Source organism: Lissotriton vulgaris, chromosome 9 (assembly GCF_964263255.1).
Source record: "Lissotriton vulgaris chromosome 9, aLisVul1.2, whole genome shotgun sequence".
Taxonomy (NCBI): Eukaryota; Metazoa; Chordata; class Amphibia; order Caudata; family Salamandridae; genus Lissotriton; species Lissotriton vulgaris.
In genome coordinates, this window is record NC_141697.1 from 594,015,597 (window position 1) to 594,043,223 (window position 27,627).

The window sequence follows — 27,627 nt, forward strand, 5'->3', positions numbered from 1 at the left end:
CTCTTTACGAGAGCTCTCTCTTATACCTCTGAACTCATAACTAGAAAAAAAGAATCTAAAACTGAGGGCACGTTTTGGGAACTGTGGGCTTACGGTCGATATTGTAGTGAGTCATATAGCTCCACCTTAGTTGAAGCCCACTCTAACATCTTTGATAGTTAAATATTTCCGAACCCAACCACTAGATGATAGACCAATGCACAACATGTGCATCAGGAAGAGGATTACAGCTGCAACACATTCTATATTGCACAGGTACTAGTGATTAATTTGAACCGTTTTTTTTGTTGCAGTTTTATATAGCGCGAACTCGACTCAAAGGTATTGGAGAGCCTCACATGGACACCAGTTACGTTAAAAAAGGACACATTCAATTTTGGTAGGAACAGGTAGATTACGTGATTTGCCCAGAATCACAGGTTGTTGAGCCGAGACTCAAAGCTGGCTCCCCAGCTCCAAAGTCGTCAGCTCTGGTCGTTACGCCACATCCGTTGCAGGTGGTTGGCAAAGGCACTCGATTTTGGAAACTATTAATTATTTTTAATCAACAGAATTTGACCCAGAGAAGGAGAGAGAAAAGGGAGAAAGAAAGAGAGAGATAGGAAAAGAGTGACAAATGAAGAAAGCTTAGATGAAAAACACCTGCAAGAGTGAGATAAAATGATAGGAAGCCGAGATTGGTGGTGGAAAGAGGCATACAGAGGAAGAACCAAGGCAGGCAGCCTTAGTTTTTGACAACTATGGCATTCAGCAGTACCAGCAGCTGTCAACTAAGAAAAAGTTTGCACTTCTCAACCCAGTGGCAAATGGCAAACGCCAGGAAAGTGAAGCAAAGGGTAACAGATCACCTCGACTACAGGCTATAACCAAAAGCAATACGAGTCTAAAAGGTAGCGAGGAAAACAAAAGGCCTGGACACAGGAAAAGGGAGACCGAAGTCAATATACAAACTCAGGACACTAGGAAAAAGTGTTTCAGCAGTTAAGACGTCTTTTATTTGCCCCATGAGGAAATCATAGTGCTTACTGGTTAAAACAAAGCATGACAGGCATTAAAGAACACAAGGCATTTCTACATAAACATACATGTAGAGGAATTCAAAGACAGGCACTACATCCAACACAACATGTGATACTTGCTGATCTTCAGTGCCTGTCACATAACATCTAATGTCACTTCCTAGATTTTAGAGCTGTTAAAGTCTCGTAAAATAAAGCTTTGCATTTACTTAATGTCATTATTTGTCACAGAATATATCACTTCTTGTACTTCAGGAACTGTTCTAGAACATTTTATGTCACTTCCTGTTTTATCCATCACAAACCATTTCATATCACTTCCTGTATTCCAATATTTGACACAGAAAACAATCAGATTTTCATTATATGTATGCTGATCGGTGATGTTAATTCTTCGTTTCAGAACCTGTGATGCAAATCTGTGGTTTCAATATCTACCACTGAACATGTGATGTCACTTCCTGGTTTTCAGTATCTTACACAAACATGTAATGTTACTTCTTTATTTCCATTATCAAATTCAGAGCTTCTGGTGTCAGTCTATGGTTCAGTTTTCAACACTAAGGTTGTGTTGCCACTGCCCGTTCTTTAATGATCAGGTACTACATTAAATTAGTTTCCTGGATCTTATTGTCAGAACTGAACACGGCTCTTGCTCAGCAATAGGACTTTTGGGTCTTGATGCTCAGTAATCGTATTTCACTACCAGACCACCAGTTTTTTCTGCAGTGGACATGTACGGTCCCTTCCTCAATGCCCGACATAGGTATCCTTAGGCAACGTTCCTTGTACTTGGTCTATTATATGACTTCTGCGGCTCACGCTTGTCCGTGTTGTGCAAAGGCTTACAGTGTGTTTGACATAAGCTGCATAATAAAACTTCCCACTTCCATCTCATATTTATGGTCTTCCCATCATACCACAATGTCTCTTCCTCGTGGAAAAAATATTCACAGAGATCCTAATTCTCACAAGCGAATCACATCACATTCTGTCATTCTGAAAACAGTCTAGAATTTAATGCACAAGCTGCACCTTCCACCCACATGAATTCTTCAGAAAGTTCCTTATTCCTCACCATCATCTTTTTCAGGCCCTAAAGCGAGGGACTTTCAATCCACCCTTTACTCAAATGACACAGATGTGTGTAGCTAGCAGGTGCTCAAGCGGAAACAACGGATATCCCCTTGGCTCATCATGGAGGCTCTCCCATTGACTATGGACTTTTCTTCTCTGGTCACATTAGCGGAACTGGCGTTCAGGGGTCATGTGTGACATCCAGAGAGCCGGATGAAGCTGAATGACTGCGTAGAAGATTGCGACCTCGCACTCGCCACTGAAAGATGCTGGTGTCCTTCCCACCCATAGAGATCAGGTGGCGATCATCATGTGTGAAGCGTACGTTGGTTACATGGCTTCCATGTCCCCCATAAACATGGCTCGGGGCCTGTGAGTGAAGAAGAGAAATATGTTAGGAAAAGGGTTAACTTATAAGCCTAAGTGACCACTATAGCTGACAGATAGAGAAGTGTTGCTGAAAATCATGTTATCCCTCCCTCCATAAACTAAGAAGTGCAAGGAGCAGAGGAACACATGATTTATACTCAAATGACTGTAGTCTGACTATTTTATATTTCAGTATTTTTTTAAGAGAATGTGATTTGCAGTATATCTAAAATTTGATATAATCATCCTAAGTCAGTACTCTATAAGCTACGGGTGTGACCCTTTTCCAGCAATCCTAGATAATTCACCTTTGCACTGGGTACAATGTTTTATGAAGGCCGAGGCAATTTGGTGATGATCAGTAATGCCGAATATACCAGGAAATTGAGTGAAGCTCTTCTTTGAATCTGGATACACGAGATTGTGTCCTGATTCCACCAAATCTAGACAGTGAGACTCCACGTGTAACTTTTCCATTTCCATATTGTGTACCATGAACTCTCCTCTTCATCCTCTCTCAACACCTTCCCCCTCTCTGTCCACATCACTAACCTTCCCTCTCCTCTTTCCCAGTTTTTCCTCTTGCATTTTCCCCCAACCTTCCTTAACCCCACTCCCCATTTACCCACCTTGGGCTTTGAGCAAGGGTACTGGAATACGTGGACTTTGCAGAAGTCGTCGGCCACGGCAACTGTTCGCTCATTGTAAGAGCGGCAGAGAGAATTGATGTCTGTGCCATCAGAACCATCAGGCCACACACCTGCAAGAGGATGGAAAGAATTGTTAGTATGGAAATTTCATGGGCACTTTGCAAGAAGGGGACAGGATTCAGCCTGATTAAGGAGGGGCAGGAGCCTCGGTGGCCTAAAGACAAAAAACTTGCCCACCAAAATTTGAAGCATGATGGACAGACTCTTACACTTGGCATACTCCACCCGCTTTGCCTCCCGTCAGGCAAAGACCTCAATTGAAATAGGATCCCTTTGACTACTGTGAGCGAGGGTTCTCTATTCCCTGGCTGTCCTACGTAAAAAAATCACTGGAAGGGATTGGTGTAAGGCTTGCTGTTTCTGAGTCAGAAAGCAAGCACAGGACCTGTTAGAAAAATTGCAAGGTATCAGTTTGCATGAGGAATCACAGAAACCCAGTATTTGGGATTACATACTTTCTAATTTTGATGCTGTGCCACTGATTACCTTATGAATACTAGTTAGGTGCGCTCATTTATTTCGATTTAGAGCAGGGACCTTGAAATACTCCCTTTGCTTCCTGCAAGGCTTTCAGTACAACCTTAGCTCACAAGTTTGCCCATGCAACAATGTATCTAAGCAAACCGTGATTCACTTTACTTTCTTCTGTGGGTATTACCAATTATTTATGAGAATGTATTTAGCACCTTTTTTAAGGCTCAGAAATTATCGTAAGTGCCAACAAGCTTCTAGGTGTTTGCAAGAATTATGGACAATGAATCTTGTTGTTGTGTAAGTTTGTTTCTTAAGGTAGCCGCACCTACAAGAAGCACTATGCACTTTGACTAAACTCATCTGCCTTTTCAGACTATTTATTATGTATGCCATGCTTTTACTCATGTTCTGTACGATACATGCTGGTAGCCGTTGATGTTAATTTTTTGTCTTCTCTATGTATTTGAAACTCCTTTTATAGCAAATCTTCCTGCTGAATAAAGATGCTTTGATTGATTGATTGACTACTGGTGCAATGTAACAAACCAGGATGACAGGTCAGCTCTGGGGGCACAGTTCAGAAAGGGAGATCAATGATGAAAGATAGCCATCCAGATCTTCAATGAGGGGACTCCAGAATGGGATTTGCTATTCTCCATAACGAAATGTTACAGAAACTGTAAGATGTTCCTGTGCACGGCCAGGTGAAATCAAGTAGAGAAGTTGTGTGCACAGGCAGGAATTCCGTAAAATAAGTAGGCAGTTTGACTCTGCAAATGCTTAATGAACAATGAACACGCTGTGTTAGAGTAGATGCTGTGGAATAATCATTGCTTGCCAAAGACAGTCAAGTAAAGGAGACACAAATTATTCCAAACGTCAATAAACCTACAGTTGGGTTCTCAGATTACTTGAGAAAGAGAGGTCTGAAAGAAGACTCTTATGTTTTAGGGGCTTAATTAACGAACAAAACACACCCTGGAGGGAAATTAGGCATATTTTGACTGACTGTAGCGCCCTGGTACTTGGGAGATAAATGGAAGGGACAGCGCAAGTGGCAGGTTCAAAGCAACTATTGAGGGAACCTGTGCAATTTGTCTGCAGTTTTGGTAATCATGAGAGTTATGTGAAGGGTAGGCAACACCACCTTACTCTTGAGGAGAGAACTGTTTCTGATATCAGCCACCACTGCCGCACAAGCAAATTGGCGGAATCTTTGTTATGCCTTGGGGTGCTTGCCTGCAGGAGCTGTGGTAGTGATGACTAGAAGTGAGAAGATGAGACACATCAATGGTACTTGAAACCAGAGGCAACAATGCAATAGTATATGTAATCCTGATGAGACCTTATAAAGGGGAGTTGGGGCCAGGAAGTATATCATCCCGTTTATTAAAACCTTTATCAGTTTTCAGATTTTTGCTAATCATTTTGTAATTGATCAGGGAATTGGTAGGGCTGAGATTTTCAGCTCTGAGGTTCATAAACCTTTCCAAGTCAACTTGCCAGCTATTTGTTTTCAAGGTCTAGGACCTCCTACTATGCAACATTACCTCAGAAAACCTTACAATAGGAATTAAACTTACTTAATGCTGTTATTAACACATCTACTGATGAAGATTTGGCCGCGATCACAGGATTGAGTAGTTATGGCTGTAGATGGATCCTATAAACTAAATGTCGCAAGAATACAGAACTCAAGCCCCAAGGAGCCACCTCTTTGTCTACCACAGAAGACACATAGTTAACAAGAGTTTTACTTCAGATGACCACAAGATTTGTTTCAAGATGACCAAAAGGCATTCACAAAATCCAAAATGCAAAGTGGCTGCTCTGTAGGCATTTAGACTGTTCTTGATTCTCTCAGCTTCAGACAAGGGATATAGAATGAAGGATGGCAACCAAATGACATGCTTTAGTTAAAAATCTGAAATCACCTTTGCACAAAAAAGGGAATTCTATCAGTATCCCTTGTACTTTTGTGAAGTGCTAATAAAACATGCAGCTTGCTAATCCTGTGAGCAAACATAACTGCAACTAAAGTGCATGTCTTTCATGTCACTATTCTCACTGCAGTCCATGGGCACAAAAGTGCTTATAGAGAACAGTATTAAACACAATATGGACATTCCATTCAGCATGATGCTGCGTCAAAAGAGGAAACAAATGGAGGAGATCATACAAATGCTTCAGAACAACTCTGTTCTGAAACTAGAAATATGAATCCAGAGTGGCCTTATAAGTTCTAAACGCAGAAAATAAGGGCTTCTTGCTTTGCAAAAGTTGCCCACCATATAAACAACTTTTTATCGCACTGGTACTGGCTGGTGTAATGAAACAACATTCCTCTCACAGGCCTGAACAAAGAAACTAAAACATAAACTATAACACTGCTTTCTATATATGGGCAAGAGGAAGATGCTCCTGGAAAGGTGTAAACATTGGTAATTGTAGGTTCAGACATAAAGAATTAACATGTGAAGATTTAGAAAAGGGAAGAATTCAGAACTTTCTTTTTGGGGATTGGCACGGGGGTCTACAAAGAAATTAAATGTAAACAAAACCTCCTGCCTACACTGAAGTAGGAAGCTGCCCTCCATGAAGCCAAATCTCTGCTTAACCGTGATATGCTGTGTTTATCTTTAATGGAAAAAAAACTCTATAATGGGGACCTAAAAAGGAAGAACGCCAAAGATGCTAGGCTTGGAAGAAGGGACCTCCTTTGTTGCAAAGAAGAATAAACCCAGCTGAGTCTATCAAGCTCTTGGTTGGGCTTCCACAACAAACGGGGTCACCGAATCGGAAATACCCCTATCAGTCACTCTCCCTCATTGATCCAGTGACACAGATTTTTCGAGAAAGGGCAGCGCTGCTTCTTAATATAAAACATGCCTGTGGTATTTTTTGTGTAGATTATGATCTGCTTCCCTACAGGAAGAGAGAAAGACTTTCAAAGCCAGGAAATTACTAATAGTTCAAGTAAATAAATGATCAGTGGATCATGGGAAAACACAGTCACTGATTTTAGGGAGCCCAGGGTGAACCCTAGCCATGTTCTGAAAAATCTTTAGCTCTGGTCGCCCTGGGATTTGGGGCGCTAAATAGAAGTCTACAGAGTGAAAAGAGTCTCTTGCTGAACTAGACAGTGTGTTTATCTGAGGAGTTTACACAGTGCTAAGCTTTGATAATGTTTGCATCTATTTGAAAATCCAAGGTCACCGATTTGGAGATAAATTGTATAATTATTTAATTTTAAACAAGTCTGAATTATTATGCCATTTTGACAATCAAAAGGGAAAAAGTACAGTTCAACAGCTGCAAGTGGAGCGAGATAACCACAACGAATGAGGGCGATCAGTTCCAGCGTCCATTTAGGGTACATAAAGAGGTGTTTCCAGAGTCATGTTTACCAGTGGGGTTGAGGTAAAAGGTCATTTAGCTGACAGGGCGTGCCTCTGGCAAAGTGGGAGTTCCTGCCTCCAGATAGGAACACTTGCCTGTGCAAACTTGTCACCCTCTTTTAGGGTGGTGTTTGGTGGATTATCCACAATTATAGGTTGGGTTCACTCACTTTTGTGCTCTTCTCTAAAAAAAAACTGTTTGCTCTGAGCACACTCCAGCCCAGTCGCTGCAGCCCTGCAGTTTGACACTAACCAAATCAGTCACCGAGCTCGCAATAGCTGCCGTTTTCACATGCAATGCTAGCACTGATTGGTTGGTTCTTCTCTTTGGCCCCTCTTGGTCTCAAGGCCACATTCAGCAATGGTCTGGGCTTTTCCAAACAAAGGAAAGTGCAAGGTTTGCCTTCTTCCCCACAGGACTCCCTCTTCAATCCACCCACTTCCAACCATCAAAGTAGATATAGAGTCTGCCAAAAGGTAGGCGTGAGAAGAAACGGAAGGGTGAGTTGTACGACTACAGCCAAATTCTGCTGAATAGAGCAGCAGCAGGTATAGTGGAGGCCTAAGACATTGTTTACAAATGGAAGGATTGCCTGTTTCATCAAAGGGTGCTTTTTCTGCTTACAGGATTCAGGGGAAGTGAGAACCTAAAATATCTGAGAAGAGATAAATAAAAATTGGCGTCCAATGAATTCTGCCTTATGCATCTTCTGTACCCTTTCTTCACAGACAGAGTCCCAAAAGGGGACTGCCACAGTGCATAAAAAACAAGGCAAGGTTAGTACTCTCCAAAAGGTCCCTCTGCACTCATCAGTGCACACTATACAAAGTATGATGTGCACAGCAATGATATTTGGTGGCACTGCCTTTTCAGGACCCTTATGTCTTTGCTCTTTGTGAAGCTGCCTCCATGAGTAACAAGGCGTTTCAGACCCTTACTAGACTCACCAAAGACGTGGAAACCCAGCACGCAGGTGTACGTTGCCCATTCCCGATCACGACTGTCGAAGCGGTTCCTCAGAAGCTTGCAGCCTCCTGCCACGTCCCCTGCAAAGCAAACAAGTTATATGAGGCTACGTGGACACAATTGGGCTTTTGTGGTAAGGCATTAAGCAGTACTGATTAGCTAGGGCAAATAAGAGGCCAAGAGGGTAGACAAAGTAGAGCTAAGGGGGGAGTTAACGGCCAGATGATGTAGCAGGGAGAAACAACAAATAGAAATGGAGGCAACAATAAAGGGCATGGAAAAGAAGAGCAGTAAGAGTGAGCGGAGAGAGCTAGAGAGAGTGGCACAGAGAAAGGGCACAGAAACCAACAAAATAGGAGGGCGAGAGAAGGAAGGGAAAGCGAAAAGGTCAAAGAGGGTTCATTGAATGTAGCATGAAGCCAAGTTAGGCCTTTGGCTATTCTTTTGTGGAAGAATTGATTCTGTCCAGGTCTACACTGAACCACTACTCTTTGATTTAGCTGGCACGGCTTCCAGCAGGACTAACTCCCAAATTTGAAAGCAGCAGGGTTGTGGTCAGGTAATGGAATGGGAGTAGCGGGCATCAACATAGAGATGCATCCACTGCCCTACTGCTGTCCCAATCAGCCAGGTAGCCCTGCAGGCTCTCCATGCAGAACAATAGAATGGCTCTCTCCACTCCTGGGATATCCCTCGTAATATGCTCCATAGACAGCAGGCCCAGGAATACAGCTACGTCCTCCTATTAGCTTTGCACAGGTGCCCTTGGCTAAAGGGGATCGCTGGGAAAGCTCTCTGTCCTAAGGCATCTCTCTGTTATCAGTAAAGCCAAAGGGATCTCTAGCCAGAGTGTAGTCCACCCTAGGGAGAATAATTATTGGGCTTATCTAGGTCGCCTAAGGGTTGAGGTGAGAAGTCAGGTCATCTCCTCCTACGACCTGAACACAATGAAATTCCCAGAGATGGTCATGGGGAGGGCATGCTATAGTTTATAAGTAACTGGCCCAACCTCCATTCTCCCTCAGTGTCCACTTCTTTGTAACCCAGGTGTTGAGAAATGCCAATGGGTTTTCAAGTGGGCAAATGGGTGGATTGCAGGGAGGTGAGAATCCACCCTGACACCAGCTGGATCATTGCCTCTGTACAGACTTTAAATTGGTAGAAGGTGTCAATCCTTTGGTGAAAGGAGGGAGTACCATTATTCCACCTAAGTTAAAGACTTTACCTTGGTGTGTTTCCTGACTACATCCCCATAGATAGTACTAAGTTGTATATCCCAAAACCACATGATCCTCCCTCCAAAGACTTCACCTCCATGCTCGCAGTATAAAATCACATATTAGTGTCTCTGGACTATGAAACATCAGGCAGGGTCATAAATTGCCATATTACGAACCCTTAATTCTAAATTTCTGCATTGCCAGCACATACAAAGGTAAACTACGAAAAGCCTAGTTGTGGTTTTGGTCAGTTACATTGGAGTCAGAACAAAAAGTATTATTATATTATGTTGGTCGCATTTGTAAGTGCACATTCTACTATTTTAGAAGCAATACACAATCGTATTACAGGATCTCACAGTATGCACTCTCTGGCAATGAAACAATACTCACAGTACAGGATCTCATAGTCCCCAGAGTTGGACATGATGAACTTGCTGTCCTTGGACCAGTCCAAGTGAGTGATGAAGCTGGAGTGACCCTGAAATTTACAAAGAGAAGTGGGGTCAGAGAATCTATTTGGGACCAGGACCTGACAGGTCTATCAGGCCCTCACCCACCAAGGGTCTAAGAAAGTATCAAGGCCACCAGGACCTCACTTCTAGGAACATCAGATTCTGTCATGGACCCCAGGCCTTCAAAACCTGGAGGATCCGACTCCATCAGGGGTCTCTGGCCTTCAGGTCCTATCAGCTTCAGGCTCTAACATGGTCACCAGGCCATCACTATATTGTGGTCTCAGATCCATCATGGTTACTAGGCTCTCACTTCCAAGGGAGTTGAGGCTGTGTGATGGAGACCAAGCTCCTACATTTACGGGCTCCCAAGCTCCATCCTAGGTAATGTTACCTCATTTCCTAAGGGTTCAAGTTCTATTATGGGTATTAAGACCTTGCCTCCTGAGACCTCAAGCTATACTATGGGTAACAAACGTTTAGTTCACAAACCTTAAGACCCTATAATGACTACCAGGTCCTCACATCTTGGGGGTGGGGGGGGCACACTCCATCATAGATACCACAATGCCACATCCAAGAAGCTTATGCTCAAACCAGGGTAAGATTAACCCGCTCTGAATTGTGTTCTAAGACTCAATCAAAGGTAACACACTCTGAATTTCCGTCTCCGGATTAATCAAGGTTAACTTGCTCTCACCAAAGCAAACACAAAGAGAGGATGGACGGAGCGCTGAAACTTTTCAGACACTCACCCCCAGTCAAAGATCTGGGTTGAATCCATCATCATTCTTTAGCTTACTTTGCCACCTCAGTTCAGACCCAGCTATATGCAAATCAGTCTTTATCCTGCGCCTCATGGGAACAGTCCAGCCCGAACTGCCTTTCTTGAGGCTCGATCAATCAAAGGTAACACGCTCAGACCTCCTACAGTCTCAGGCCCGGTCAAGAGTAACAGGGTCTTTCCTCATGCGATCTCAGGCTCAATCAATGGCAACACGCTCTGAAATGTAGGCTCAACCTCAATAAAGGGTAACCCAATTTCCCCTCCTGAGTTTTTAGGTTCCATCATGTGTCCCTGCTTGAAGGCTCCTTTTTGTAGGACGGCCACAAAGATATGGGATGTGGTATTTTTGTGGGTTGTTTTGGCTTGGGGGGTATCATTTTAGGGATCAATTCTGTTTTTAGGGTTAAACATACACTAAAGCAATTTTTATACACAGCTGTCCGCCTACAGCCCACGGGCTGGCAGCATATTGTAAATGTAAGCAAAGAACAAAAGCCAACTTTTATCTACATGAAATTACCCCCTCAACCCCTGTCACTCCTGCAAAGAGGTAATGCACAGCAGGTCGCCTACCATCTAGCAATCCAACCAGGGCTACTGGTAGAGTATGTCCTGGGATTTGTGCCGTACTCCTTGGCGCAAGAGGACATCTCAGAGGTTGGTAGCACGGGTAGGCTCAAGTGTAGCAGCTTAAGGTAGGTCGGGCAAGTCAACTCGTTGTTTCAGTAGAGAAAATGTAAATCAAGGGCTCCCACAGTTCTTGGTAGGTATCTTGCTTAGACTCTACTGTGAGGGATGGTTTATTCATTCCCAAAATGTACCACAATTTGTGCAATCAAGCAGTACAATCAGGAATTCTGTCAAAGCCCCATAATAAAAAGAATATCCTGATGGGCAGTGCCTAGGGATAGGGCAGTCTGCTGTACCCTCAGCCAGATAGTATGTCAAGGGATTAGAAAGCCCGAGTATGGTGTATGCAGGGCACTTCTGGAGCTGTGTGTTAAAGGACCTATCAATGTTGTCAAGAATTCTCCCCCAGAAACGGACCCGCTTTGGACAGTGCTAAAGTAGGTGCAATAAGGTGCTTGTTCCACTACAGCCCCTCCAGCAATCCCCAGTTTGCTCTGGACACCATTTCTGGACGATTGCAGGAGTTAGGCACCAGTATAAAGTTATTTTGTAGGCCACTTCTGTACTGGCAATGTTGTGTGCTGTGTAATAGATATCTTTCCATTCTTTGGGTGTGAGTGCTTGGCCCAGTTTTGCCTTCCATATTTTCTGCCTGCTGTTTTATCTTGTATGGACAAAGCCCATAAATCTTTGTGATGAGACACCTATCATCTTGCTTAAGAAATAACCATCTCTCATAGGGCGTGAGGGGCTGCTCAGCCTGCGGTTTAACAAAAGGGTGAATCACCCAGTGCTGAATTTGCCATTTTTGGATACGATTCATCTCCTCAAGCCCATAATCCGCCTTCATACGATTGAATGGGATGATACCAAGGGTGTCAACAGTCAATCTATGCACTGGCAGCCCCCTCCTGCCATCTGTGGAAGCCCTCTCCCCACATGCCCAGCAAGAAATCAGAGCTGGCCCCAATCGGGGTTACTGGGGAAGGGAATTAAGTCAGCTTAGCCCGAAGCACCACGTCGTCCCACACCCTGAAGGGGGTATAGTTTTAATGGAATAACTAAACCTTTGTTGCTGTATCCAGGAGCGAGCTATTTGAACTGATTGTGTGCCAATAGTACTTGCTGCATACAGAATGCTTTGCTGCAGGTGTGTATGATGTTGTAAGTCTTTGGGAGCAGCCACTTCTCCTGCAATATATCCTCTTCTGCTTTCCCTGAATTACACCATGTGGACAGTCACATCTGGGGTGGTCTCTGTGTTGCCCGTTGTGAAAATATTTCGGTACCATGTGCACCGACAATAATCAGGCCAAAGAAGTCTGGGCCCAAATCATACAAGGCTGAAAGTCAGTGGCACTGAGGGAACTCATCTTGTGCCAACCCGGCATCAGTCTAGTGAACATTCTCGCCTTGGCACAGTCCTGTGACATGTTGGCATCCCAAGCCGTGGAGATGGAGGCAGCACTGACGACATTCTCTGCCCGCCGAACACGGGGAGAATTCCACCCATAAAGACTGACGCCATACGAAGCCAACCCCCACCCAGAAGGACTAGTGCAGGTAACCACAACTATGACGCTTGATGCAAGAATTCTGGCATGGAAGCACAACTGCCAAAGAGGTGTCCAGCTCAGTGCAAGAATTTCTCATACTGTGGCAAGATGAATCACTTAGCCAGTGGATGCCGGAGTGACGACATTAGACACAGCAAAGAGAGGGATTGGCGCCCTTGGAAGCGGTACCCAATCTAACCCTCAATGACAGAGATCAACCCAGTGCAAGCGGTCCCACTGGGTGGCTGAAACCTCTGAAGACATGTGTTCCTCCTATCATGCACCACTCTGGCGATTGACAACAGGCAACCGCCGCCAGTATGCAAAATGGTTGTGACAGGCATTGGAGTCAAGGCAGTTATCACAATATGAGCCTCAGTTAATATCATGAGCGTGGGACAGTGCAACCACCAGAAACCCCGGCTGACACTGTCACCAACCAAAACTAGCATTTTAAATAGGGGAATCAACGTCCTATTCCGCTAGTTGGTGTGATTGACGTGATGGTGCAACACGACAACAAACAGACCGCAGCCAAGTTCCTTGTCACCAAGGAAGGGACAGAGACATTGTGGGGAGGCTTCACTGCAGAAAACCTTGAACTAGTCTCCTCTGCATGTACACTCCATGTCCTTCAAGTGGATTGTATCCTGGAACAATTGCCTTAGCTATTTCAAGGGCTAGGGTGTCTGATTGGGGCACCAATCAAACTGCATATCGATAAATTGATTAAACTGAAAGCACTCGGACAACAGAGAGTACCATTTTACCTCAACCTGCTGCTGGTATAGGAAAATGAGAAACTTGGACCACCTTCGGGTCATCATGATGGTCACCGGCCCCACCCCATGGCTTTCCCCGATGGTGACTGTAGAGAACCCGAAATAACCTCGGGTGATGCGACAGTGCAGTGACACGCGCCTCCCCAACCGCTCAATCAGGAGGGAGAGACACAGAAGAATTCTATAAAATACTCAATGAATTTCGAAAACCAAATTGCCTAGAAGGAACTCATCCTGTTACTCAAGATTTCACAGACAAACTGGCAAATCATTACAAGGACAAAGCAGACACGCTGGACTCGTACTTACAACAGAAACAAAGCACCAGCACCAACCCTTGTACAAAACAACTATCCAAGAATGCTCTAATCAAGCCTCTCCGTTACTTCCAACACATCTCACACAATAAATTTATGGACCTGGTCAAAGCAAGCAGGCCTGCCGGCAGCCCTTCTGACCCCTGTCCGCCACAAACTTTCAAGACAATTCTTTTAACAACCTCTGCTGCCATTCCAGTAAGAAGAATCATCAACGATTCCTTAACTACCGGAATATTTCCAGAAGAACTCAAAAAGTCATACATACGCCCTTTACTGAAGAAAACAAACTTGGACCCGCTGAACCCCGACAACTACAGCCCCATTACAAATGGACCTTTCCTGGGAAAACTGATAGAAAGAGCAGCGTTCGCCCAGATGTCACAATTCATTGAAGAAAATGACATACTTTCAGATTTCCAAACAGGATTCCGTCCGGGAAGAGGCACTGAATCTTCTGTCCTTGCCATCTGGGATGACCTAAAGAATACAGTTGACCGCAACGGGGTTGCTGCGCTACTCCTCTTGGACCTCTCAGCTGCCTTTGACACGGTTGACCATGACACTCTGAAACAAAGACTTTATGAAGCCGGCATAGAGGGAACTGCTCTAGACTGGATCACATCCTACCTTCGAAACAGAACTAATGTCGTCCACACCCCACCTTTCTCGTCCAAACCGTACTCCACAAAAGCAGGGGTCCCTCAAGGTTCTATCATCTTGCCCATGCTTTTCAACATCTACATGAAGTCTTTACCAGTACTGATCAATAAATTTCACCTCACGTGCTACAACTATGCAGATGACACGCAAATACTTCTTCAACTGGAATGCCCCAAAGACATTGGAAAATCACCAATTTTCAGCTGTCTCAGAGCCGTGGATCAGTGGATGACTTGGAGCCATCTCAAATTGAATGCTTCAAAAACTGAAATACTCACGTGTGGCGATTGGAAAAATTACAACCCGCTTGCCGCATGGCCTGATGAACTGGGATCACTGCCTAAAGTATCGAAGGAAGTAAGAAACCTCGGAATGACAATGGACTCCAAGCTGTCGATGAATGTCCAAGTAAATAAACTAGCAAGATCAAGCTTTGCTACTATAAAAACGCTGAGACGAATTTTCCCTCATTTGGGATTTCCACACAAGGTCCAACCTACCATCTCCCTTGTTCTATCCAAACTCGATTACGCCAATAGCCTCTACCACGGATCACCTTTAGCGACCATGAAAAGACTACAACGGATTCAGAACTCAGCTGCCAGACTACTCTTGCATATCAAACCACAAGACCACATCTCCCCTGCCTTGAAAGCCCTGCATTGGTTACCGGTTGCCAGAAGATCCACGTTCAAGCTGCTTTGTATTACCCACAAAGCAATACATGGAATAGGACCACTCTTCATCAGGAATAAAATCACCAAACACATTCAACAAAGGAACCTACGCTCTAAAGGAGCATCTCGCCTCAAAATCCCACCATATAAGAAAAAAACAATGGGTGGCACATCCTTCTCTGTTCAAGCAGCCAAATTATGAAACTCTTTACCCCCCAACATAAGATCCACCGACAACCACCTTGTCTTCAGAAAACTACTCAAGATCTGGCTCTTCCCCACATAAGCACCATACGGAAATAGAAATTTACAGCATATTCCTCTGTATATAAGCATTTGTTTTCACTATAGATATGTACCTATCTTTGTGTATTACTTTATAAAACATGTAAAACAATTATGTTGTTAATAGTGCACTACCCCATCTTTCATCCTGTGCCTCTATCAATATATTTAATCTAAATATACTTACTTTTTTATGTATCTATATACTTTTAATGTACTTATGGATCTATATACTTATCTCTTTCTTCTAATTTTAGCATTTCCAATGCACTAGCCAATTTCTCAGCCTATACCTCACTCAATATATCTTCTACCCCAACCTTCTGACTCCTCTCAAATTTCTTTCTACTACTCCTTCTAATGCAATACCCTATCTCTAATCCTATAGATCTATCAACATATCCTCTACATCCACTCTCTCATTTATCCCAAACCCCACACCACTACTATGATCGCCAAAATAACCTTTCCTAGACTCTCCTGCTCTACCCCTCCTTGCATCATCTGAAACCTCTTTTTTACAAACTCTCCCCTCCTTCCCTCCAAAACACCTTTTTACTCATCCAAAAGCTTCTTCCTACTGCTAAGACATTAAAAAAAAAAATTCCTTCACTCTTTTATCCCTCCACTATTCTTTTTCAATAAAAATTAACAGACTAACATGTTTCACTTCTCAAAGTCCATATTCCATATTCAACTATACTGCCCAAATAACTGAATAACATATCTACTACTCAAATTACTTCATATTTATACTATACTAATTTTCAACACTAACCCTTTATGGGTTCCGGAGTGGCGTGCTACTCGCCAGAAAAGCGCTTCAACGCCCATCAGGGGTAACAAGTGCTATATGAATGCAAATCTTTCTTCCCCCTTTATCCATCCGCTATCCTCTCACTCCAAGTAACAGACTAATATCCACCACTGAAATTACCTCATATTTCACCATATTAATTCACCACTAATCCTCTATAGGCTTCCTGAATAGCATGCGTCAACAAGCGAGCGATAAATAAATACAAACCTTTGTCCTACTCTATCCTTCTGCTATCATTCCAAATCCAAATAACTGATTAACCTATCCACCACTTAAAATGTACTTGCATGTTTCACTATACTAATTCAACACTAATTTCTCTGTGGGTCCCGGAGTAGCGTGCTACCCGCCGAAAAAGCGCTTCGACGCCTAGTAAGCGCTATATAAATGCAATTACAATACAATACAATACAATACAATGGATGCTATAATTGAGGATTTCAAGGGAGCCCATTCGTTTTCTAAACTTGACCTCAACACTGGCTACCATTGGCTATTGCTTTCTCTGGAAAGCTGGTACAGTAAAAGATTTTTGACTTACACAGGTCTCAGATGGTACAAGAGGCTCAATTTCGGGATCTCGTCAGCAGCCAAAGTCTTTCAAAACACCATCGAGGAGACGCTTACCGGCTTGCAAGTGTGATGAACATCAGCGATGATATCCTTATATATTCCACCACCCTTGAGGAGCATCACCAGTGACTGCGGGCCGCCCTGCAGCAGCTAACTGACCACGGCCTTACTCTGCATCAGGACAAGTGCTCATTCTTAGAGACGCATGTCAAATTCTTTGGCTATGTCTATTCCAAAGATGGGCTGAAGGTAGACCCCAGATAGTCCAAGGTGATCCAGCAAACCCTGCACCCTACAACGCATTGGAGATGCTTCCTGGGCATTGACCTTACTATGGGCGTTTTTTAACCAACCTCACAATGCTTTCAGAACCACTCACGGCTCAGATGAAGACAGCCACCAAATGGATATGGGGTCCCAAGAAAGAGGCCGCATTCGAGAACATCAAACAGGTGCTTCTGACCAACACCACAATAGACTACATTGACCTAGAGAAAGTGACAGCACTAATTGTCTACGCCAGCCTGGTCAGCCTCAGGCCATCCTGATGCAAGAGAAAGAACTCTTCTCTTGGATCCCCCTTGCTTTACTGAGCAGTGCCCTGACAGCAACAGAAACTTGCAACGCCCAAATAGCGTGTGAGGACCCTCTCATCCAGTGGGGAGGCTAAGATTTTAACCTATACCCCTGCGGAAGGGAGTTTAAAGTGGTCACTGATCACAAGCCATAAGTCATGCAATTCAGTGACACCTTCTCACACCCACCATCTTGGACAGAGATGGGTGGTGCAGATACAGCAATATTAGTTCACCATGATCTCCTGCCCATTTCCTATCACGATACCCATTAGAGGCCGGTACTAAGCGTGGGTGGTGAGGCGGGGTGAGGCTGCGCGGTGTGGGGAGCAGAGGGGGGAATGAAAAAAATAAACAGACTTACCTGGGTACCGCTGGGTGCTCCGCCTCTGCTCTGTCTCCTCCGCAACAGGAAGCTCCCAGCCTTCCAGTATCCCCTGTTCAATCACAAAGTTGCCTTAAGCAGCTTTGTGATTGGTCTGAGCACTCTGGTTCGGCACTCAGACAGGGGCTTACTGTCTTTGCATGTTCCTCAACCGGCTTTGCAATGTAGCCTGGTGAGGAAGATGCAAAGTGCGCATGACGGTTTGACCAGCCCTCTTTAGAGTCTGCTTTACACTCTTTATACTCTTCTCCTACCCCCTGCACCGAACAAGCCCGGCCCACCCCACAATCGAGCAGGAAGGAAAACTAAAATGATAATAACATTAGTTATTATCATTTTAGTTTTCCTTTTTACACTGCTCGTAGAGCAGTGGGGTGACGCTCCTTAACGTAGCGTATTGATGATAATGCACAAGGGCGGAGGTGGGCCCAGAGGAACAAGAAATCAAAGCCTATGTAAGTATGGTGAGCCACAATGTGAGTCAAAAGCACTAACTGTTCAAGAGATCGGTGAGGCCACACCGCAGGATGACCCTCTCTACCCTCGAAGGGGGAAATGAGGAAGACATTTATCCCCAAAGCCAACCATTGGACACCCGCAGAAAAGTAATGACTGTCCCAGCTGTGGTGAGTGAGGGACGAACTGAGCGCAGCCAAAGACAGCCACTGAATTTTCATCCCAGTAGCGCTGTTCCAGAGGGAAACTGAGCTCACCCACGAATAACATCAAGGGGCCTAAGGGAAATGTTGTTGTTCCAAGGGCTAGATGCTGCTGTGGGTGCCCTATAAAGCACTGTACGATGTGTCAGTTTACCAGTGGAGCCTGCACACCAGCCCCAATGGCCACAGAAGACACCATAGTCCAAAGTGAGCCTAGAGGTCAGCAACTTAGCAGATGGACGTTTGACCCTAGCACCGATCGATGGAAACTCTTAATATCCCATTGGTGGAACAGACAGACACAACAGCATTTGGCAAAGTCAGCCCCCTCCTGAAAAAGATCTTCGTAAAATGTGCTCTCCCCGAGGAGATCAGCACTGACAATGGACCCCATTCCAAGGGGATTTGTTCGAGGAGTTCTTAGCACACTTGGGAATCAGCCACAGGAAGTTCATGCCCCAGTAGCCACAGGCCAATGGTGACACTGAACGATGTATGCGCACCCTGAATAACAAAACATAACATAACAGGTGTATTTGTAAAGCGCACGTTCACCCGGAAGTATCTTTGCGCTGAATAACAGATGTTTATTGTTACCCAACTCAATGGGACTCATTTTGTCGACCTTAGATGGATGAAAGGCTGAGTGAACATGCCGGGGTTTGAACCTCTGACCATGAGGTTGAACACAGGCCCCTGCAATGGATGCATTAGTCCACTGAGCCACCAGACCCGGCAGTTGGCAGGAGAAGGTACAGATCCAGAGGTGAGCCTACATTGATTCTTGCACGCAAACAGGGGCACACCTCAGAGCACCACATGGCGGTCCTGCTAGGCACTGATGATGAAAAGGGCTGACCAAGTCACTATCTCCACAAGCCCGCTGAGGCGAGCCCCAATTTAGGAACCAGACAGCACACAAGACTGGCACAAGAAGATCAACGACAGCTTGACCCATCACAGGAGGGCCAGAAATCTGATCTGCGATCGACACCTAAGGTGGACGTTCAGTACACCACTACAAGAGAGGGTGGTGGACAGTAACTGCCATGAAAGAGACTTTGATAATAGCACGCTGAGGCAAAAAAAGACCGTGGCTAGGAATGCACCATGGTTTAAGAAGGTAGGTGAGCTTAGAAGCCTCAAGAGACTGAACTAAAGGACTGACGGCCGTAACAGCTGGGCTGACCATTTACCTATCCTAGCCAGTGAGGAAGCCTGAGTTTAACATGCGCCGCCCACCTCAACAAGCCTGGCTGCTGTGAGCCCTACCCTAGCAGAGGCACTCTCAGGAGCAGCCAGAAACTACTAGTACAATCTACAATCCAATTCTGCTCCCAGCCGAGGGTTCAGAGACTGTGTGTACCCCCAAGCCGGAGAAGGTCGTAACACGAACTAACGTTGGCTGGGATATGATGCGCCACCAAGCTCTTCTATGTGCAACCCTTAACACCCACGTAACTGGACGTCCAGGTGCAGACATTAGGTATAAATAAATGGGATGTCCACTACTCAGGGTCAATCCCACCATATCAGTTACTGAGTGCATGTATGTGCATTGCGCGGCCCGACTCACCAGCGGCCTAGGCTTTACTGCTAGTGGAGGTTTACACAGTGGATACTTTAAATGTTATATCGTTGGCCAATTTTGGTTTTGAGAGAGGTATCAAAACTGGACAATAATCCCATCCTAGACTGCATTTTGTGCACAGCATTTTTGAAGATGCCGCCCAGTTCTCTTTCCCAATTTTGCGGTCGCTTGATGTGGCTCTCTTTCTGGGGAGGAAAGGTCTTAACTTTGTGTTTGAATATGTTTATTAACAAACCACATATGCACAGGTATGATAAAAACACAGTAGTTTAGTACCACATAGTCCATACTATAGCATTGGTGTGTCTACAATAAAGGTGCTTAACCAATATTCTACCACGTTGATTGCACAGAAAGAAATATGGTCTTGACTTTCACTTCAGCAGTTTGTACAGTAGTCAAACCCCAAATTTCCCTGTGTGCATTCCTTCGTAAATGCTGCAAGCTCTGGAGCTGGAGGGTTTAGGGGTGAGCTCCTAGCAAGCCTCACAGGAGTCTTCTTTTGATCTGGAGAAAGCGATTAAATTCAGACTTTAGGGTTTCCATTCTCTTAGAATTTACCATTACAATTTGCCCCGCTGCAGGAATGAGAATGAACCACTGTGTTGCCTACACCGTGGAAAGTAGATAAGAAATGCGTTACTTACCTGTAACTGCAGTTATCCAGTATTAGTGTCTTTCATAGATTCACATGCCTGAATCATTCCCCGTCGTCGAGACGGGAGCCTCCGGTACATAAAAAAGTAATGTCCTAAGACATACATAAAGAGAATAGGTCTAAGGGTCTAACCTTAGTAACCTATCTAGGTCCTTATGCAGGAAGGACCAAATAGAGTAGGCTCCAGGGTCCCACCTTGGTAGCCTATCTGCGTCCTTTTGTAAAAAAGGACCAAAACAAAAGGAACAACCAATCAGCTACTACCTCCCTCTAGAACCTTCCTGTGAGGAGCCTCAGTCTCTCAGATTTTCGTACGCACCAAGTTGGATAGGTGTAAACCTGTAGAGAGAGGTGAGTCCTTCCAGGGGAGGCGGGAGGGTGCATGTGAATCTATGAAAGACACTAATACTGGATAACTGCAGTTACAGGTAAGTAACGCATTTCTTATCCAGTATTTGGGTGTCTTTCATAGATTCACATGCCTGAATCAGAGTAGCAAGCAATACAATATGCACATTCTGTGAAGATACAGACAGTATATTACTGCAAGAAATGAACATTTGTGACTGTAGGAAAAAAAACAACAGCATACAATGTCATGCAGAATCTAGTAACAAAGAAATGTGCATACCAGTCAAGGATGGTGGGAAGTAGGAGGGCTCACCTCACTGGAATAGATGGCGAAGCACTGCTCTGCCCACTGCTGCGTCTTTCGTCAGCTCAGCGTCCAAGCAGTAGTGCCTGGTGAAGGTATGCGGGGACTTCCAGGTCGCCGCTCTACATATGTCTAGGAGTGGCACTCCAGCAAATAGTGCCGCAGACGTAGACATGGCTCTGGTGGAGTGGGCTTTGGCCCGTGAGTCCAGAGGTCTTCCTGCCTTCTCGTGGCAGAGAGTTATGGCTGAGGAGATCCATCGTGATATGCTCTGTTTAGTTAAGGGCATGCCTTTCCTAGGCCTGCTGAATGCGACAAAGAGTTGGGATGACTTCCTGAATTGTCTTGTTCTGTCAAGATAGAATTTTAGGCATCTTTGAAGGTCTAAAGAGTGCAGTGATCTCTCAGCCGGGGTAGATGGGTTCGGAAAGAATGATTTAAGAACCACCGGCTCATTAAGATGGAAGTCCGAAGGGACTTTGGGTATGAAACGTGGGTTGGTACGCAGGATGACTCTGTCCTCCTTGAATTGAAGGAATGGGTCCTGGACGGAAAGGGCCTGTAGCTCGCCTACTCTTCTGGCCGAGGTCAGAGCAAGTAGGAGGGCTGTCTTCCACGACAGGAATTTTATGTCAGACTTGTGGATAGGTTCGAAGGGATGTTTCATCAGCTGGTGAAGAACTATGTTGAGCTGCCACGTTGGAGGGACAGGTTTTGGTCTAGGGAAGGACCTAAAGAGGCCTTTCAGAAATTGCTTAATGAGTCTGTCCGCCCACAGAGAGGGGCCCCTAGAAGTTCGAGTGAACCTAGAAATCGCTGCCAAGTGGACCTTGATGGACGCATGGGCCAGGCCTGAGTGCGCCAGGTGTAGAAGGTATGGCAGGAGTTGTTGGGGAGTGACCCGGAAGGGGTGTAGACCCTCCTTTTCACACCAGATGCAGAAGCGTTTCCACTTGAGAGTATAGGTCTTTTTTGTGCTGTTAGCTCTGGCGTTGGACAGGACATCTTTGCACTCTTGTGGGATGTTTAGATGGCTGAACTCACGGTAGTCAGGAGCCAGGCTGACAATTTCAGAGGGCCCAGGTTCGGGTGGAGAACCTGCCCGTGAGACATCGTGAGCAGGGTTGGGTGACTGTGAAGACGAAGAGGTGGGTGGACGGATAGACGGTGGAGCTCCGTGTACCAGTGCTGCCTCGGCCAGGATGGGGCGATGAGGATTAGAGTGCAGGGCTCCGATTTCATTTTCCTGATTACTCTGGGTATCAGTGGGAATGGCGGAAAGGCGTAAGCAAACACGTTCTGCCAAGCTATTGAAAATGCATTCCCTAGAGTTCCTGGTTGGGGAAGCCTGCTTGCGAAGCTTGGGCATCTGGCGTTCTCCCTGGTGGCGAAGAGGTCTATCTGTGGTGTCCCCCACTTCGTGAAGATGTGGTTCAATGCACTCTCGTCTAACTCCCATTCGTGGGATAGGGACTGTTCTCTGCTGAGGGCGTCCGCCAGGACATTGTCCTTGCCTGGAACGTATTCGGCTTTGAGGGTGATGCCGTGTTGTAGAAGCCAGTTCCAAACTCTCTGAGATTCTCGAGAGAGAGATAGCGAGCGCGTCCCACCCTGTTTGTTCAGGTAGTGCATAGTCGTGGTGTTGTCCGTCCTGACTAGCACTGGGGAGTTTCTGATGCGCGGGAGGAACGATTGGAGCGCCAGGAAGACCGCCCGTAGCTCTAGAATGTTGATGTGGAGCTTGGACTCCTGTGGCGACCATTTTCCGTTGGTCTGCAGTTCTTGTAGGACTGCACCCCAGCCCTCCAAGGATGCATCCGTGGTGATGATATGTGGTTGCGCCGGAAGCAGGAACGGTAGTCCTTGCGACAGGTGTTTGTCTGAAGTCCACCATTGTAGACTGTTGAGTAGATGTTGAGTGACTCGTAAGCGGTCCTCGAAGGATCCCTTCGCTTGTGTCCATTGTTTTGACAGTTCTTCCTGAAGGGGGCGCATTTTTAGGCGGCAGTGAGGGATGAGAAGGATACATGACGACATCATGCCAAGGAGCGATTTGAAGAGGCGGACGGTCAGAGACTGTTTGGATGCCACTGACTTGGCCAAGGAGATGAGTTTCGACTTTCTCTCCTGTGATGGAAAGGCCTTCGTGCAATCCGTGTCCAGGGTAGCTCCTAGGAAGGTGATGACTCGAGCTGGTGTCAGGGATGACTTTTCCCTGTTGAGGGTCAGTCCAAGGCGGCGGAAAAGATGCAGACAGGCGCTGGAAGATGCAGCTGCGGCTGCTCTCGACGGAGCTTTTACCAGCCAGTCGTCCAGGTAAGGGAAGACCTGGTGTCCCTGCTGGCGGAGATAGGCTGCGACCGGAGAAAGGCATTTCGTAAAGATCCTTGGAGCAGATTTGAGGCCGAAGGGGAGTACGCGGAATTGGTAGTGTATCCCTGCGACTGCAAACCTTAGGAACTTTCTGTGACCCTTGAGGATAGGGATGTGGTAATAGGCGTCCTGTAGGTCGAGTGATGTCATGTAATCGCCTTTTTCCAGGAGTCCCAGGATCTCCTGTAGCGTGACCATTCGAAACGATTGCTTCTTGAGAAACACGTTGAGGGCTCTTAAGTCGAGAATTGGACGCCATTTCTTCCCCTTCTTGTGGATGAGGAAGAAGTGGGAATAGAAGCCCTCCCCCATCTGGGCGTGTGGAACTTTTTCTATCGCGCCTTTCTGGAGCATGGATGTTAGTTCTTGCCGAAGCAGCCGCAGGTGTCTGTGAGGACGCTTGACAGGTGGTGTCTGAGGAGGGTTTGAGAGGAATTCTAGAGAGTGGCCGAATTGAAGGAGTTGTAGAACCCACCGGTCTGTCGTTATTTGCCGCCAGTTTTGAAGGCAAAAGGAAAGCTTCCCTCCAAGTCGCAAGGGAAGCGATGGTGGAGGGGCTGGCCAATTGGAAAAGTCATTGTCGATTGCCTGCTGGTCTCTTCTGTCCTTTCCCTCTGTAGGACGATTTATTGAAGGAGGACTGACGTCCCGACTGGTTTTGGCGCTGTTGAAATTGCGTTTTACCCTGAGAGTAAGAGTAAGAGGACTTGTTTTGATAAGATCCTCTATAGGAGGATTGTCCCCTCCCCCTGTTGGCACGAAAGGACTGAGTGCGAGATTGCAGAGTGCCCAGGGCTCTGGCTGTGTCAGTGTCCTTTTTAATTGCAGTGAGGGCTTCGTCAATCTTCTCGCCGAATAGGTGATCGCCATCATAGGGCATATCTACGATCTTGGTCTGGACCTCCTGTCTGAAAGAGGTGGCTTTAAGCCAGCCTTGGCGTCGCAGGACAGCGGCTCCCGCCAGCTGTCTGAATCCAGTCATGGCCACGTCAATGGCGCAGTCTATCAGTTCTGATGCCGATGTTTGGCCCTCAAGGAGGAGCGAGTGTGCCTCCGCTTTAGCATCTTCCGGCAGGTCGGCAATGTAGGGCGCGATGTCCGCCCAGAGTTGGCGGTTGTAACGCCCAAGAAGGGCGATGGAATTGGCAATTTTCACCGTTGTCGCAGAGGTAGTGGAAAAGCGTTTCCCAACTGCATCTAACTTCCTGCCTTCTTTATCTGGTGGTGTCGATAAAGGTGATGCAGGGTTACGCGAGTTCTTCTGCGCCGCCTGGGTGACCACAGAGTCCGCCTTGGGGTGACCCGTGAGGCATGCTGGAGCTGAAGACGTAGCTCTGTACTTTTTATCCAGTTTGGGTACGATTACCTGTAGGGAAGCTGGAGATTGCATGAGCTGCTTGCCCTGTTTGAGTAGATAATCAATGATCGGAATCGATCTAGTAGTTTTCTTAGTTGGTTCTTTAAAGTCATAGAGGAAACATTCAGTTTCCTGAGATTCCATTGACATATGGAACCTTTTGGCAGCCCTTTCCATGAGGTTATGGAAACCTCCAATATCAGCAGGTGGAGACTCAGAAGATTGTGGCTCCGGAGAGGCTGGAGAGTGAGTAACATAGTCCTGGTCCGCATCCACGTCCGTATCATCATCTCGGACTTCCCCTTCTTCATGTTCCCTGTCCTCTTCCTCGGACGAGATAGGATCTTGAGCAGGGTCCTGTGTCCTAGGAAGGATCAGTGGAGGGGGCCTAGGTCTTGTCCCTTGTGCAGGAACGGGCACAGATGGCTGCGGGGTTGGTGGGACAGTAGGGGTGGCTTTCTGCGGAAACCGCAGTTTGTAGTCTTGGACGAGAAAGCTCAAGTCTGCAACCAATGAGGCCGGCAAGCACACCATTGGGGTCACCTGGGTGTGGACTTGGGTAGGCACTACTGGAGGGGTCGATTCCTCAACCTCCTGCTCTTCGTCCGTACTCTGGCACTTGACAATTAGGTCGGAAGGACTAGTGGCTTGGGTAAACTCCTCCTCCTCCTCCGGCTCCTGGTCCTGTAAGAAGCAGGATGGTGTCAGCTGTTGGACCTTACTAGGTGAGGTCATCTCCGGAGTGATCTGCCTTTTGGTGATCCTAATGGAGACATGGGAAGTCTGAGCGTCCATTGCGTGTGACAAGAGCTCGGATTCTTTCCAGGTACCAGTAGCCGTCGGTATAGTCTTCGTCGACGGTGCATCCGTCGACGACCCTCTCGTCGACGGAGCTTTAAGCAGCGTTTCCTTCGTCGACTGCTTCGTCGTCGGCGCCGCCGTCGACGGAGCGCCCTTCGTCGACGGAGTGTCCCTCGTCGACGGCTTCGTCGACGGTGTGACTTTCGTCGACGGTGTCGTCGTCGACGTCTTCGTCGACGGTGCTGTCGTCGACGCCCTCGTCGACGGTGCCGTCGTCGATGTCCTCGTCGACGGTCTTGTCGTCGACGGTGCGGAGGATGAAATCGGTCGTCCTGCTGACGACGAGTAGGTTAGAGTCGTCGATGAGGAGGACGCCGACGATGCCATCGTCGTCGATACCGTCGTCGTCGATGTTGAGACGGTTTTAGGCGATGAGGTGGTCGCCGATTGCGCCGTCGTCACCGTAAGCAGTGGTTGCTTCCTAGGGACAGGAAGGTCCTTGCTAGATACGGCAGGCTTGCCCTCTGAAGCCTTTTTAGACCTCTTAGGAGGGGTCGCTGAGTGGCCAGGCGAGGAAGCCCTAGGCCTCTTCAGGGAAAGTTGTGAGGCGACCGACATGCTCCCACCCTCGGAAATGAGGTCGGTCGGTTTGTTTTTGAGCCTGTTCAGCCAGATAAGAAGTCTCCCTTCCCGGTCTTTCTGGGTTTTGACGGAGAACTTACGGCAAATCTTGCAGTCGATGGTCTTGTGGTGAGGGTAGAGGCAATACAGGCATTCCTCATGTTCGTCGTCCACGTGGAGCCTTAGTTTACCACAGGAGGCACAGGGACGGAAAAGTGCTCTTTTCTTGACGTCAGCCATAGTAGAAAGTCGAAAAAACTGTGAAGTTTGGAGAAAATACGATATTCCTGAGGAGAACTCAGGTGGAGACTCCCTAGCACAACGTGCGGTAGAAAATCTGAGAGACTGAGGCTCCTCACAGGAAGGTTCTAGAGGGAGGTAGTAGCTGATTGGTTGTTCCTTTTGTTTTGGTCCTTTTTTACAAAAGGACGCAGATAGGCTACCAAGGTGGGACCCTGGAGCCTACTCTATTTGGTCCTTCCTGCATAAGGACCTAGATAGGTTACTAAGGTTAGACCCTTAGACCTATTCTCTTTATGTATGTCTTAGGACATTACTTTTTTATGTACCGGAGGCTCCCGTCTCGACGACGGGGAATGATTCAGGCATGTGAATCTATGAAAGACACCCAAATACTGGATAATCACAAGTAGATAACAAGTAGATGATCACAACTTAATAGGATCTGTTCTGACTACAGTGATAAAGACGAACAATTGTTACTTACCTGTAAAACAGGTGGTTCTCCAGTATTGGTGTCTTTAATAGATTTACATGCTTGAATATTCCCCGTCGTCGAAGTGGGAGTCCCACAGTAAATAAAATAGCAATAAAATACTAACAACATATGTTTGTAAAAACATAACACATAAAATATACACTAGAAATAGTTGCAAATACCAAGTCATAATTCCTGCATAGGAATACATGGCAAGAGAGAAAAAAACATATCCTTGTCATTATGTTAGTCCTAACTACAGCCAATCAAGAGCAAGCACCCCTCCAGAAGCTTCTCCTCAGAGCTCAGTCCCTCAGATTTTCGTAGCACAGGAGTGACCAAACAGTCTATGAGGAGAAGCGAGCCTCTGAGGGGAGGTGGGTGGGTCGCATGTGAATCTATGAAAGACACCAATACTGGAGAACTACCTGTTTACAGGTAAGTAACAATTGTTC

At 46.2% G+C, this 27,627-nt stretch overlaps 1 protein-coding gene across 1 annotated transcript in view; it reads right to left on the reverse strand.

Annotated features, from left to right (window-relative positions):
- Positions 1 to 972: 972 nt before the first annotated feature.
- The window catches only part of EML3 (EMAP like 3), a 398,769-nt gene continuing 372,114 nt past the window's right edge, over positions 973 to 27,627 (reverse strand). The window contains exons 21-24 of the mRNA XM_086938192.1: positions 9,628 to 9,715; positions 7,996 to 8,094; positions 3,095 to 3,225; positions 973 to 2,466 (exon numbers count right to left, since the gene is read on the reverse strand). Of these exons, the coding sequence (XP_086794318.1) occupies positions 2,278 to 2,466; positions 3,095 to 3,225; positions 7,996 to 8,094; positions 9,628 to 9,715 (507 nt within the window). The 3' untranslated portion in view covers positions 973 to 2,277. The remainder of the gene's footprint in view (positions 2,467 to 3,094; positions 3,226 to 7,995; positions 8,095 to 9,627; positions 9,716 to 27,627) is intronic.